The 15655-nt window shown below is 40.1% G+C and overlaps 1 protein-coding gene across 2 annotated transcripts in view; it reads left to right on the top strand.

Moving 5' to 3' along the window:
- Nucleotides 1-227: 227 nt before the first annotated feature.
- Abcg2 (ATP binding cassette subfamily G member 2 (Junior blood group)) overlaps nucleotides 228-15655 on the top strand; it is a 33853-nt gene continuing 18425 nt past the window's right edge. For both annotated transcript variants that reach the window (XM_035448937.1, XM_035448936.1), the window contains exons 1-6: nucleotides 228-424; nucleotides 6862-6921; nucleotides 8000-8114; nucleotides 8642-8794; nucleotides 11491-11648; nucleotides 14370-14521. In XM_035448937.1, coding sequence (XP_035304828.1) covers nucleotides 228-424; nucleotides 6862-6921; nucleotides 8000-8114; nucleotides 8642-8794; nucleotides 11491-11648; nucleotides 14370-14521 — 835 coding nt within the window. The remainder of the gene's footprint in view (nucleotides 425-6861; nucleotides 6922-7999; nucleotides 8115-8641; nucleotides 8795-11490; nucleotides 11649-14369; nucleotides 14522-15655) is intronic.

Below are 15655 nucleotides of genomic sequence, written 5' to 3'. Positions count from 1 at the left end.
TTAGGCATTTGCTAGAAGTACTCCAAATTATGTCTGTTCTTTGTTACCTGATGTAAGGTGGTTCTTATCCCGGTGCTGTGAGAAGAATGTCCATTTGAAAGGAATCTACAAATTACAGAGCACTTTAAAGACTTATTTTAAAAGTACTGTATCTGTGTTGATCTCATTTATTCATACTATTAATGTACTGTTGCTTTTCTTTCTGTAAAAAGGCAGAAATCTGAAAGATGTCTTCCAGCAATGACCATGTTTTAGTACCAATGCCCCAGAGAAACACCAATGGCCTTCCTGGAATGAACTCCAGTGACACGAAGACGCTTACAGGAGATGTGTTAAGTTTTCATCACATCACCTACCGAGTGAAACTGAAGAGTGGCTTTTTAATCCGGAAAACTGTTGAGAAAGAAATACTCTCAGATATCAAGTATGTATATGAACTCTTTAAAAGACTGCTTTTTTTTTTTTCCTAGAATGACCTTCACAGTACTTCTGTTACCAACAAGTTGTTGTAAACACTTCATGTCTTTGTACCTATGTATATAGACACATCCTTTCATTTCTTTTGTCTAAACTAGGACATAAATTCCTGTATTGCTTGTTAGGAATATATTTTACTTGCAAAGGGACTGTCAAAACTTAAAAAAAAAAAGGTCTCATCTCTTTGAACATTTTAATGTACCATGTTGTTATGACTAGTAAGTCATGTTTTAGTGCTTGGTAGAGGTCTGACTTTGCAATTTACAGTGTTTTGATTGTAAAGATGTAACCTCAGATTTAGTCATCCAGTCTATGAAACGGAAGGCCTGCATGCACTCGTGCGCTCTCGAGCGCATGCACACACACACACACACAGACACACACACACACACACACACACACACACACACACACACACACACACCACCTGTGTATATTTGTATTGAAAAATAAAGATGGTATTTGAGTAAGTACTGTTTAAATGGATGTACAGTACATACTGTGAGATGGTACTCTGAGTGTGTGTACGCATGTTGTGCATGTAATGTTGAGGATTAAACCTAGAACTTTGAGCATGCTAGACACGTGTTCGCCCACTGAACCATACTGTCCATCCTTTGTGATGTTTTTCAAGAAGGTAGTGACTGAGTGTATCGTGTGTTCCTGGTCTCACAGTACATTGGTACAATGGCATGCATATTAGCAAAGGAGGAAGCAATTGTCTTAGTATCCCCTAGACTAATAAAGTGGAGACAAATCTTGTTTTTTTTTCTTACTTTTACTTAATTTTTATAGTTAAGGGGACAGCTAGGATTAGTATTCTCGCTCACTCACATCTGGCTTGGGAAAAGTCTTTCCTTTGCTTGCAGGGTTTGTAATCTTTCTCCTGCCAATGGCTTCAAATAAGTAGAGTCTCTGGTGCAGAAGGACTTTCCCTTACACTTACTTTGTCTCCATACTTGACACCTGAGCTTTCCTTCCCTGATGCTGAAATCACCATCCCAGTACATATGTTTATCATAGAATAGGGCAGGGGATGGGGGTGGAGGGGGAGGAAGGGATTCATTATACTCTGGCAAAGATTGTTAAGCAAATTGTTTTGAGATCATTTCAGAATGAAACTTGTAGGAACATAACAGCCCTCCCCCCACCCACCCACCCCAGTTTCTCTGTCATGCTTCACTGACTTTGCTGTCATCACTGCCTTTCTGAAACTCGGCTATCCACTTGAGACTCTTTTTATCTCCAAATTCCCCCAGTGTAAGTTGTCTAGAAGGAAGGACCTTCTCTAATGTAATCACTCAGTTGGCCAGCAGCAGGCAGGGGGAATTGTCACCTCATGCAAAGGCACTCATAGTTGAATACCTGCCCTTACCATGGTTCTATTTTTCCCAACCTGATATTTCTCTCTCATCCAACATGATGTGCCATCCACTTGCCATATTAAAATTGATTACCTGCCAATTTTACTGTTTGTCAGGTTGTACCATAATGTTGAAACCTACTTGATGGGTCCTTCGTGGGAGTCTCCTGACATTCTTCCAGATCCCTATTTCTCATTAAATGTGACCTGTGAGTTGCAGTCTCCATGATGACTCCAGTTTGGGTGCAGCTACCACTTTGACAGCTGCCAGAGAGTTATTTTCTGTTCACCATCTCATAGTTTGCATCCCACATCTCTTCTTTCATTTACTGTTGTAGTTTGAATGAGAACTGTCCCCATAGGTTCATGTATCCAAAAACTTAGTCCCCAGTTGGCATTGTTTGGAGAGGTTATGGAACCTTTCAGAGGTGGGGCATTGTTGGAAGAAGTGGACTGGCTTTGAAGGTTTATATCCCCTCGTCACTTCCTACATGCTCTGTTTCCTACAAGCAGTTGATATGTGCGCTCACAGTTTACTGTTTCTGCTTCTATGCCTTCCCAGATGCTGTGGACATTTAGCCCTCTTAAATAAAACAAACAAACAACAAAAAAAAAAAAGCAAAAAGCAAAAAAACTCTAAGCCAAACTAAACTCTTAAGTTGCTTTTGGTCATGGCATTATATCACAACAACAGAAGAGTAACCAAACCCTGCAAGCAAAGGAAAGACTTTTCTCACGCAAACCCAAGCCAGATGTGAGTGAGCGAGAATACTAATCCTAGCTGTCCCCTTAACTATAAAAATTAAGTAAAAGTAAGAAAAAAAAAAAAAACCAAGATTTGTCTCCACTTTATTAGTCTAGGGGATACTAAGACAATTGCTTCCTCCTTTGCTAATATGCATGCCATTGTACCATTGTACATTGTACATTCCTGGATCTCTGTTTTCTTCACTAACATTCAGCAATAACACATCATTGTTACTTGTGTTGGTACTCCTTTTGTTCCCAATTTGGTTGCAGGAAAACCTTCAGCATAATTTGCACTTCTCATTCACTACTTTGCTTTATTCCTCGTTTTTAGTATTTCTTTGATAACTGGAAGAAATTCCAGAATCACTGATTACTTATCCTTCCTGTGACCTGGGTTCCGCTGAGGTTCGTTTCTTTAGAAAATGGTCTTTACAACCAGGATCTGGGTACTTGAAGTTTTCTTTGCTGTTGTGGTGTCATTGCCTCTGTGCTTTCTGAATGGAAAGAACTAGGTAATATGTGTCTGCATGTATAGACACGTAGACGTTCTTTTGTTTGAAAAAAAATCTTCTCTCCTGTTCAGATGCATATAGATCTTGTTAGGTAGAATGAGAGAGGTTAGTAATTCGTGAGGCACTGGTGAAGGAGTACTTAGTTACAGGAGCACTTAGTTACTCTCACCTGTACAGGGACTTTCCTAGCTGTGTTTTTCTATTGCTCTCTGTATGTAGATAACAAATAATTCCTCATTAGTACATCAATTTTAATATAATTTACATTTGTTCTGCATTGGCATTTTTCTTTCTCCTGAAGATGTATAAAATTTGGCTATCATTCTTTCCTTCCTACTGTCTTGGATATTAAACCTAGGGCCCTGGACAGGCTAGACAATCATTCTGTCACAAAGCTACATCTCCAGTCTTCATTATTCTCAGTGTACTTACTGATGAACTCTTATTCTGTCAGTCATATAAGTAATAACCTGTCTAGCTTGTGGCTTTCTCTTCTCTGTTTCCCACCCTCTTTGAAGTTCCTTGGGTGCTAGTGTTGGCTGTGTAGAACTTATGCAGTCTTCCTGCTGAGAGAAGGGAGTCCAGTAGAAGCGGTTAGGAATTCTTGTTGTTAATGCCAAATTATGGCTTTTTAAAACAAGGTATAATGAATCCCAAATTGACCTCAAAATCACCATGAAACAAAGAATGGTTTGAATTCCTGATCTTCTTGTCTCTATGTCTCTGATTCTGGGATTACAAGTGTGCCCACCAAATCCCTCTAATTGAAAAGATTGTTTGAATAAAAAATAACAAATGAGATTATAAGACTCAAGTTTTGTGGACAGATACTTATTTTCACTAAGTAGTTTCTAATTTCTTAATTCATTAGTAGAACTTAGTTTAAGTGATACATGATAACATAAAGATGATATTTACTAATAAGATTATCTTAATTCTTGGTTTGTTTTGTTTTAGCTTAAAAAAATTTTTTTTCATAGAAGTCCCAAGCTATAATCTCACCAGTCAGGAAGCTGAGAAAGGAAGATTTCTTTGTGTTGAAGACCAATTGGGGCTACATAGTGAGTTCTAGGCTAGCCTGGGCTATAGTGTGAGCAACTGCCTCAAACAAAAATCTCAATAGTGAAAATTTAGATTCCATTATTCCATCATTTTTGAATGCCTGCTAGGTTCTTGATATTATATCAATTTTTTTCAGTTCTCGGAGACTTTATATTTTAATTAGAAGCTGGAGTACTTCCACTGTGTTAATTTCTGCTCTGGCAGAGGATGAAAAGATACAGCTGAAGTGGTTTGCTCTGAATTAGGAATGGGTGCATCATATTGAGTGTGTGTGCGCACGTGTCCATGTGTGTCTGAGGAGGATAGGGAAATACCCCACCTTCAAAACTGACATTCACAGCCTTTGTCTATAAACAAAGTATGACAAAAGGATTAACCATTGCTCACTAAAATGCAATAAAATTGACAGGGATCCTCCAAGAAGATTTCATTTTATACAATTCAGAGAGCAAAGTCTTTATGTATCACAGTTCTTACTGGAGGCATCTTACATGTTATTGAGGGAGGACCACACACGCAAAGGCTGTAAAGCAATAAATAAGAGTAGGGAATGGCTGAGGTGGATGACAGAAGGGTGGAAGTAGGGTGAGGAAGTTGGGAAATTGTAGGTCACAGTAGAGCAGAGGTCATCGGCATACACTTTCTAGAAAGGGGCTGATAGTAGATAGCTTCAGCTTTATGAGCCATATATCAGTGCTGTAACTGAGCTCTGCTTTATGGCATGAAGCTGATACAGCTCCGAAAGCATAGTTCTATCCAAATCACACCATTGATGCAAACAGGAAATAGGTAGCCAGCTAAAGTGTGCTGATTCAGGAGGCCCCAGACTTTATTTTTGGATTTGTTTATATACTTGTTTTCTTAGCTTGTTCCATCTCCTACAAGAGGGTCTCTGTGTCCATAGCATATATCAAATAATGGTGAGTGAGTGGTGTTGGAATTAACCACTGCCCCAGATTAGAATTCTTGGGATCCAATTTTATTATTTTCTTTAATGTTAGAATTTAGTGTAAATTATAAGCTAACCTCAGAGAACTATTAAACTATCATAGCACATTGATGTTCAGTTTTGCTTAAAACATTCTGGATTTCTAAGCCTTTGTATAAGTATGCATTTTTAAATACTGAGAGACTTTGTGGCAGTGAACACTTACTGAGTAAAAGGTTCTTTTCGTTTTTAAGCTATTGGTAAAGGAGACACATTAAGAGGTATAAACAGATACACACTGAAAGTTTACCCAGGCATCTCTGTGTTTGTATGTAGGACAAGTATGTTGGAGGGATAACACAATAAAAGAATAAGAGATTTTTCTATGTTACAACTTGATTGAGGCTTAATGACCTGTTACTATATTTGTCCAATATTTCACTGAGAGGTCCATCAGTTAACAAGTAAAGCAAGATGTACATTTCACCTTAACCTCCACCAGCCATTGGATAACTGTGACACATCAGGTATAGCAGACAATTAGTGGTGAATTCCTCTTGTGTTTAAGTGCAGTGAGACAGGTACACTAGAGAGTTCATTGCTCACGATAATGTTTAATCATAAGAAAGATATTTCTAGTCATCATCTAAATGAAACAGTTGGCAGTTCTGACTTTCAACTTGGAATACATACCATGTTCTCTGTGGAATACATCTTTACCTACTTAACAGTTCTAGAGGCTGGGCATGATACCAGGGTCATTGGATAGGCCAGCGTGGGTCTCTCTTCGACATTCCTTTGCAGCTGTAATGGGCCTACCCTTGATTCTCCTTTCTCTGGTCCATTTTCTTCAACCATCCTCCTTATCACCTTTAGGATATAATCATATTTTAGATATCATCACAGTCAACATTGCTGTAATTGCTGTAATTTTCCATCTTAGTCAATCTAAACATCCCTTTAGTTTTTTGAAACAGATGGCTTTGCATTGTATAAGTTATTAAACACTTCACAGGGAAGGTGGCAATTTCTTCTGAGAGTGTGTGTTACTAATTCTCTGTAGAATTAGTAATTTTCGTGTGTGTGTGTGTGTGTGTGTGTGTGTGTGTGTGTGTGTGTGTGCGCGCGCACGCGTGCGCGTAGAGAGAGACACTATGACTTTTAATCTGATTAGATTTTAGTAATGAGAGCATCACTCACTGGTATTCTAAAAATATTGATTGTTATGAACTTGGCTAGGTGATAAGATACTAATCATTAGCTTTACTCAAAAGCTTTTATGTACTTTATGTTGTTTTAAAGGTATTAAGAGGAATGCAGTGTTTTTGCAAATCTTCCTTCCTTATTTCAGGAATCCATTACTTTAAGAATCTTATATTAGAATCTTTCTTATTTAAAAGAACTTCAGTTGCTGTCCTGGGATGGAGCCCAGGGCTTTATGCATGGTTAGCATGGACTGTGCCACTGAGTACTGTCAGCAGCAGGAACCTGAGACATTGGCTCTACCATTTCCAAAAGACTAAGTTGTTTCAAGAGCAAGTTACAAAATGATAGTAAAAGAAAGGAATTTAGAAGGACCCAGCTATTTCTGATAGGGACTCATGGTTGGTAGCCTTTAGAATAGACTTCTAGCATCAGTGATTCTTTATCATTAAGAGGTTGTGCTGGTTGCAATTTCATCTTTTTTTATTAGTGTGTGAAGTGCAGATGTTAAGTTTAAAGAACTTCATGTAAAATATAACATTAAAACAATACGGTTTTGTTTCTAGTGGGATCATGAAACCTGGCCTCAATGCCATTCTGGGACCCACAGGCGGAGGCAAGTCTTCGTGAGTATAACATAACATATAAATAAGCCTTCTCTCTTCTTCTTCTTCTTCTTCTTCTTCTTCTTCTTCTTCTTCTTCTTCTTCTTCTTCTTCTTCCTTCTTCTTCCTTCTTCCTTCTTCTTCCTTCTTCCTTCTTCTTCCTTCTTCTTCCTTCTTCTTCTTCCTTCTTCCTCCTCCTCCTCCTCCTCCTCCTCCTCCTCCTTCTTCTTTTTTTGAGACAGGGTTTCTCTGTGTAGCTTTGGAGCCTATCCTGGCACTCTGTCTGGAGACCAGGCTGGCCTCGAACTCACAGAGATCCGCCTGCCTCTGCCTCCTGAGTGCTGGGATTAAAGGTGTGCACCACAATGCCCTGCTTAAATAAAATATCCCATTTACATACACAGGTGTTGACTGATCATTTGCAGTATATATCTGGTCTGGTCTCAGGTGCCATGGGTAATATAGAGTTGTACTGTCTCATAATTTTGTCCTAAGGACCAGAAAGACTTATTAGGTCAGCTTTAGGAATAGCACCTGATGAAGTGATTGGTATATAGTGGTAGACCATATTATGTATTAGTGAGGAGGTAAAAGAACGAAGTAATATTAAAATGAAGGCATGTAGAGAAAGTATCATAGAAGTCATGAATACTAGTTAGACAGCATGCTGTCTGGGTTGTGATCTCTGGGTCACTGGGGGAAGTCTTACTATTTAAGGCATTGTGTTCTAGCTTTTATATTTGGGGGTTTGTTGTAGCACATGATGAAAAGGAAGCAGAGAACTTAAAGCATGTAAACAATTTTTTTGTTTTGTTTTTCTTATTTGATTTTGAGACAGGATCAGCTATGTAGCCCTGGCTAACCTGAAACTCACTCTGTAGACTAGGTTGGCCTTGAACTTACACAGATCATCCTACTTATGCCTCCTTAGTGCTGGGATGAAAGGCATGTGCCATCATGCTCAGCCTATAAATTTGTTGTTAAAATATAAATTTATCAACTAGGTAAGTTTGAACATTAGCAGAATTTGCATTTAGAGCAGCTAAGCAAATATGGCCTGTATACAAGGAAAGACTAACTGTGTATATGTCCTTTATAGATTATTAGATGTCTTAGCTGCAAGGAAAGATCCACAAGGATTATCTGGAGATGTTCTGATAAACGGCGCACCTCAGCATGCCAATTTCAAATGTACTTCAGGCTATGTGGTTCAAGTGAGTATAAGTAGATTGGGTGCTTATAATTCAGTTTGCTTCCAATTAAATGTATAACATGCTCATAGAACCAATGTATTTCCATCAGATTTTCATAATCTTCCATTACATTGGGGGTGGTGTTAAAGAGAAAGACAGAGAGGACCTGGAATATGGCCCCTGTGTGGCAGTGGTATCAGTTCTGGCTGCTATCTAATTTCCAAAAAAAGTTTATCTTTCCTTCACCTTCTTTCGTCCCATTGTAGATGTCTTTGCTAAATCCTTCTGCCAGGCAGCCTTGAAATGTCTTGTAGCACTCGTTATATTACATGTGTCCTTTTTGGGTGTACAGCTGGGCAATGAAAATGATACCATTGAACTTTGTAGGTGTCTGTATATGTAGCTACTGCAACATGAGAGAATGTGCAGTTTGCCATTGCCAGAATTTTACCCTGGATGAATTTTGTGTATGGATTGAACTATATATACTCAAATGATGGTCATAGAAAAGACTCAAATGTCTCACTAAAATGCCACCTTGCTTTAAGGATGACGTTGTGATGGGCACCCTGACAGTGAGAGAAAACTTACAGTTCTCAGCAGCCCTTCGGCTTCCAGAGACTATGAAGAATCAAGAAAAAAATGAACGGATTAACATGGTCATTAAAGAGTTGGGTCTGGAAAAAGTAGCAGATTCCAAGGTATGCAAATCCCTTCTAGCATCACAGACAGGAAATAGCCTTGTGTGGGCAATATAACCTTAACTACAAGTTTAATGTCTGCATGATGAGAAAGTAACTGATGAGAGTATATAAGATAGATAGAAATTATGGTTGAAAACAAAACAAAACAAAACTAATAATAGCTGATTCCTGGGGATGGAGTGTGGTCCAGCGGGGCAAAGTGTTCCTCAAACGGCTTTTTCTGTATGTCCTTCCACCAACACCATTCTTATTTTTTTAGTTTGTTGTGAGATTGTGTCTTTTTTATTTATTTATTTATTAGTTCAAGTTAGGGGACAAGCTTGTTTCACATGTAAGTCCCTTCTCTCTCTCCCTCCCCTCACCCCATCCCTCCTCCCCCACCCCCAACCTACCTCAGACCCCATCCACCCACCACTCCCCAGGCAGGGTAAGGCCCTCAACGGGGGCTCTGCAAAATCCACCAAATCTTCCTGTGCTGGGCCTGGGCCCTTCCCCATGTGTCCAGGGCCAGAGCGACACTATTCTTCAAGTCACAGTTTACTGTGTGTCTGCACTAACTGTTCTGCTACTTGTTGAGGAATAGCTCTTAAACAAGAAAGATGACCCAAAGGTTCTCGTTCTGTATGCATCATTTTTCTGTGATTTGCCTTCCAAACTAGTAGTTGGTCACATTAGGACTTACTATTTGTCTGATTTTTTTTTTTAAGTTACTCTTCTCTGTGTAGTCTGTCTTTTGACAGTTGAATTTCTCCTCTTTTCCTTCTAACTCTCCTTCCTTCCTTATCTACTGTCAGTATGAGCAGACATTTGGGCATTGGGTGAAAATGCAATAGCTGTACTTTAACCCTGAATTATTTTCCTCTGTAGAGGCAATGGGTAATAGTGACTGCAGGGAACTGTCGCTCTTCTTGGTACTTGCTAACAGTCCTTCCTGTGCTGTGTATTTTGTTGGGAAAAAATGACCTTAGGATGACACCATTTGACTTTATATCTGAATTACTGTGTTTGCTTTGCTATGGCCCTGTTAACCTGTTTGATTTTGTCTTCCTAAAAACAACTTTTTCTTCACTCTGTCTTTGTTTCTTCTTTTTGTGTGTTTGTGGTGCTGGTTACTGTTCCTTGAGCCTCATTCATGCTAGGCAAGTGCTGCATCACTGGACTGTACCTCCATCTTGTTCTTTACCTGTAGGCAGCCACTGCTGTAAGTTGCTTGTTTGGGTTTCCAGGAGAAATATAGGGAGACACTTACTGATTTCTTAGAGTTAGTATAATATAAATTACTAATTATTTTATTTCATAAAACATTAAGTATAACAAACACAGAGGGAAAATAGTCTGTTTACTATAATGTTAAAATTGATAGCTAAAAAAATGATATAATTGTTAATACTATTCTTATAGATGTCTCAGTTGTTAACATCTTATGCCATAATCTCTTCAGTTATTTCTTACTGGAGTAGTTTAAAGAAAACTTCATAGTCCTTTACCCTTAAATTATTTGTTATATGCTTGTAAAACCAGACATAAGACTAGGAGTGCTGCTCAGTGAGAGAACATGTGCTTAGCATGTGCAAGGTCTAGATTCTATCACTAGCACTTAAAATGAATAAATAAGTACAAAAGGAGGATATTTACCTACTTTCCACAATACCGTTTTCAACTAACAAAATGAAAAAAAATTATATATTCATTCTCTTTTGCTAAATTCTCTTCAAAGGTCTCTTGTAATTCAGTTTTTATTGAGACCCAGTTAAGATTTATGAATAACATTGCCTATAGCTCCTTGGATTTGTTTGACTTCAGAGTCATTTCCCACCTTCTGCATCCCTGCTCCCAACCCTTCCTGCTGCCCTCCCCACCTAAGGACAGCAAGGGGTTGAAAAGGTTGAGCCAGGTTTTCTGTGAAATGTCTCACTTTCTGGATTTGTCTGAAAGGGCAAGTCAGGATTCTGCAGTGAATTTATGTATAGACAGCATCAAATTGGAGACATTAGTACTTAGCATAGTGTTGTAGAATGTGAACTTTCCTCTTCCGCCCTGTCTAAGTCCACTTAGGGACCATGGGGGGGGGCGCGCAACGTTTAGGTGCTAGATTATCAATGAGTTACTGTTCGTGTGCTCTCTTTTCCTCTTTATTGCCTATATCAGACTAAACTGTTACTCTTTCTTTTAGTGGTCCCATTCATTTGCTACCATAAAGCAAAGTGTGAGCTGAAGGAATAGCTCAGTTGGTAACCCGCTTACCTGACTTCAGTCCTCAGAGTCCATGTTTAACAACCCGCAGGTGGTGGTGCACACTGTAACCTTAGCACTGGGAGGCAGGGACAGGTGGAGTCTGAAACCTAACCAACTTGATGAGTCAGTGAGAAACACTGTCTCACAAAATAAATTGGATGGCTTCTGAGGAATAAGAAACTGTTAAATGCATGGGCTTCATTTCAAGTCAGGCCCACCTTTTGGCTCTAACCAGAGCTCTAGTTTACTCATCTGGTAAAAAAGACACTGGTCTCCCAGGTCTTTCGCTGTTAGTAAACCAATAGTATTATCATGAGATAAAGTGTCTCCACAAGAGACAGGTGTGTTTGCAAGAGACTTCTGGAGACAGTCCAGAGACAATTAAGGCTGCATAGGTCATTCTACCAAATGATGGCGGCCGTGTTCACTCGTGTTGATAAAGATGACACTTGCTTTAGGTTGGGACGCAGTTTACCCGTGGTGTCTCTGGAGGAGAAAGAAAGCGGACAAGCATAGGGATGGAGCTGATCACTGACCCTTCCATCCTCTTCCTGGATGAGCCCACAACTGGTTTGGACTCAAGCACAGCAAATGCTGTCCTTTTGCTCCTGAAAAGGTAATGCTACAAGAGCACTGACCATTTTTTTTTTTTTTTTTTTTCAAAATCTGGTCACTTATATGTTGCTGGTATTCTTTGTGCAGGAGAGTCAGAAGTAAACAGAATCTCTTCCTACTTTGTTAAAGGGAAAGCAGTGATCCTAAGAAAGATTAAATAAGAGTAGGGATTGATGGCTGTCATGGGACTGGGTTGCTGTTTTAAATAGCAGGAAGGTCAAGGAGGATCTAGCACATGGACTTAGACCTGGGAGTATGGGAGTGAGGGAGTGAGACCTGGCTGTATCCAGCAACAGAGTCTGGCTGGAGGGAACCACCAGTGTCCCCAGGGCAGAAGATGCCTGATGACATGTCTGGAACATTAAATAGACATGAGAACCTAGTTACCTTAGAGTGGTACATATTAGGTAGTTTACAGTTGAAATAAAACAACACAGACTGGTGTCTTAACAACAGAAGCCAGTCTTCTCAAGTACTGCTATGCGAACTTAGCACCTGCACTCTGGTAAATGATCATGCTTCCATAAGTCTGCAGTGGATTCCAAGAGTCCTTCAGGGGGGTCTCCTAAGTGATATTCTCATTCTGATAGCCCTAGACCTTGAGTCCCACTGCGAGGACCAGGCCTCACACAGCTCTGCTCCTCCGGGTAGCTCCTGTTGCCTCTGGCTCTTACAGTTCCAGAGTGAATGTTGATCATGAATCTGCTTGCTTCAGTCTCTCTTTCCCCCCTTTGATTGTTAAATGTCATTGTACATATTTATTGTACCATGGTGCTATGGTATAGAAGGCAATTTCCCCACAAATCTAGACTATATGTTGAGTACACCCCTCCATATTCCCTCATCCCCCCAGTTCACATTTTCACTCCTGTTTCTTTTGTCCCCCAGACAGTTTCACTTCTGCTTTTATATCATAAATACATGCATGATATTATGTATCTATAAAATTAAGGAACTCCAGATGAGAGAAGACATAGGATGTTTGTCTTTATGAAACTGGTTTAGTTTATTCAATGTGATTTTCTCTGGTTACATCTACTTTCCTGCAAATGCCGTATTATATTACCCATTGTTTATCCATTTCTATGTTGTTGAACACCTAGGTTGGTGCTGTAACTTTTTCTGCATTCCCTTTACTTAGTTTCTTCATCTAATACTATCACCACACACACACACACACACACACACAGAGAGAGAGAGAGAGAGAGAGAGAGAGAGAGAGAGAGAGAGAGAGACTGGTGCTTGCTCTGTAACACTGACCTACGGTTTCCTGAATAGACCTTCTTATGTTATACTCTGTTGAATGTATTCTTCAACCTTAAGTACCATGTCTCCCTTAGGTCACTCCTATGAGGCCCTTGGTAATCTACTTGGTAAACTTCAGACTGAGCTTCCCACTTTATATTTGATCATAGTCATTTCCCAAACTTGAATAGCTTACAGGTTACCTGGACTGCTTGTTAAAAATATGGACTAAGGGCCCTTTGGTTGGTTTCCTTGCCTGTTCTCTTCCTCTAATAAGGGTAAAAGGGTACCAACTATTTTCCTAACTACACTCTGGTAGATATAGTGTAGCACTGAGTCTCACATTTGATGTGTTAAAGATGCTACCACACTCGATGTTAGCATATTCCGTAGGTGCACGCTGTCACCACAGGGCTGCCTGATGTTAGCATATTCTGTAGATGCATGCTGTCACCACAGGGCTGCCTGCTGTTCTGCATCTTTGTCATCTGTTAAGCTTTAGAATGGCCCCTTACAGCAGCCCTCCTCCTCTAAGGCACACTTAATGCCAGCTCCAAAGCGTTTAGTGCACTCTGCCTCAAAACCCCTGACAGCTATTAGGGTAGGCTCCGAGTAGGGAAGTGAGGGCCTAGGAGTTAGACAAACTCCCTGGTAGGCAGACATGGGGAGAGGGACTGGGATTAGATTATCAAGATAATGAGCTTTCAAGATTGCCCAGCGTTTTCCTGCCCTCCTGACCTGAGACAAAAGACAGGTGGCTTAAGACAAACCTACCCCATTCCACCACACCACCACGCCTGTGGACCATTCTGACAAGTTCAAGACCAAACCAGGATGGGTTTACCCTGAACTAATGGACATCAAAAATCCTTTAAAACTCCCAGTTCTCAGTGAAAAGCCAGGGTTTGGTGACCATACCCTAAGCAGTCCTTCTTTCTGTGAGCCCGCTGTATGTGTTTCCTCGCCTTAATAAAAGCCTTTCTTTGTCTTTCACGCATGTGTGTGTGTGTTCGAGTGTGTGCGCATGTGCGCGCACATGCATTCTCCTAGAGATTCTGTTTCAGTATCTGTGAAAACTGTCTCAGTGTCTGCATTTGTCAATAAACATTCTAGTGGACTCTGCTCTGCCCAGGCTCCTTTCTTAAGAAATCATGGCTGGATTTGTTTGTCTTGGGTTTCTGTTTGTTTGTGCTTAAGGATAAAGTCCAAGGCCTCTCACATGCTAAACCCTTTATTTACAACTGATCTCCAAGACAGCTGTGCTCCCAGCTGGTCTAGTTTTTAATAAAGGCCATCAAGTTTCATCTCCCTAGGAATCAAGCAGATACCTTGAGATGAGCTGATACAATGTATGTATAGGAGAAAAGCAAGTTGAAAATTGGGACAGATGTTCTAACAGCTGGAATAAAGCATTATTTTAACACTAGATGTAAGGATGAGAACCTTAACAACTCATTATTTGCTTCTTATAACTTAGGATGTCTAAACAGGGTCGAACAATCATCTTCTCCATTCACCAGCCTCGGTATTCCATCTTTAAGTTGTTCGACAGCCTCACCTTATTGGCCTCAGGGAAACTCATGTTCCATGGGCCTGCACAGGAGGCTTTGGAGTACTTTGCATCAGCAGGTATGGTTGGTTGTTCCTTCACAGGATGTGGCTAGAGCAGAGGGTCCACAGGAATGCTGTTTAGTCTTCATGTAGACTTACCATGCTTCTTCCATTCGAAAATACTTTGCTCAGCTTTGTGTTAGTATTTTTCTTCAATTTGTGCCTGCTTGTGTAGATCTTTCGTTTTTCCTGTGCTGTTTGTGTCATTTGTGTCTGAGTGTATCTAGCTAAAGGGCCCATGCTACTGCTGTTTCCCAGTCCTGGTGGCCTTTCCCTGCAAGGGCGGTAGTTATCAGTAGACTCACCGTTAGCATTTTGCTCAGTTGAACAGTTTGGGGAAGACCTAGGATTGTTGTCTCCTTGACTACAGGGCAGATTTCAGTTTTTCAGTTGTCACCAGGCATGTGATCTTGCTGTGCTTTATTATGGGCTCATGGGCTGATGCTTAACTTTCTAGCAACATTAGGTTGACAGTTTAGTCTGTGAGTGGTCTTGAGTGCCGAGTCTCAAACCTCACTTTGATGAGCCAGCATTTTTGACACTTCTGAGTTGCTTTCTTCTACTTCAGATTAAATTACATGATTTCTTTTTAGATTTATTTACTTTATATTTTTATGTATATGAGTGCTTACGTTATATATGTGCACCTAAGTAGGGCTGGTGCCATGAGACGTCAGAATAGAGTATTGGATCTCCTTAGGACTGGAGTTACAGAAGGTTCTGAGCTGCCATTTGGGTGCTAGGAGCCAAACCTAGGTCCTCTGCAAGAACACATGCTTTTAACTGCTGAGCCATCTCTCCAGCCTTGTGATTTCTTTTTAAATGCAGTATGTATAATCTTTTTTTTTTTTTTCATTTTAGAGATACCTGGCTAAGATTACAGATGATTCTTAATGACCTCAAGATTTTAAATATTCTTTGCATTCTTATATTTTAAAAGCATAATCTGTCATTTAAGATAATTGAGCATACTTTGGTTAAGAGCACTGGCTTCTCTTCCAGGGGACCCTGGTTTGATTCCCAGCACTCAGAGGATGACTCCCAACTGTGTGTAATTCCAGTCCCAGAGAACATCCTCTTCTGGCTCTGCAGGCACCAGGCCCACATGTGGTACACAGACATACATTCAGGAAAAACACCCATACACATTTA

This window comes from Cricetulus griseus, chromosome 8, assembly GCF_003668045.3.
Source record: "Cricetulus griseus strain 17A/GY chromosome 8, alternate assembly CriGri-PICRH-1.0, whole genome shotgun sequence".
NCBI classification, from domain to species: Eukaryota; Metazoa; Chordata; class Mammalia; order Rodentia; family Cricetidae; genus Cricetulus; species Cricetulus griseus.
This window is presented reverse-complemented; position numbering and strand designations above follow the sequence as displayed.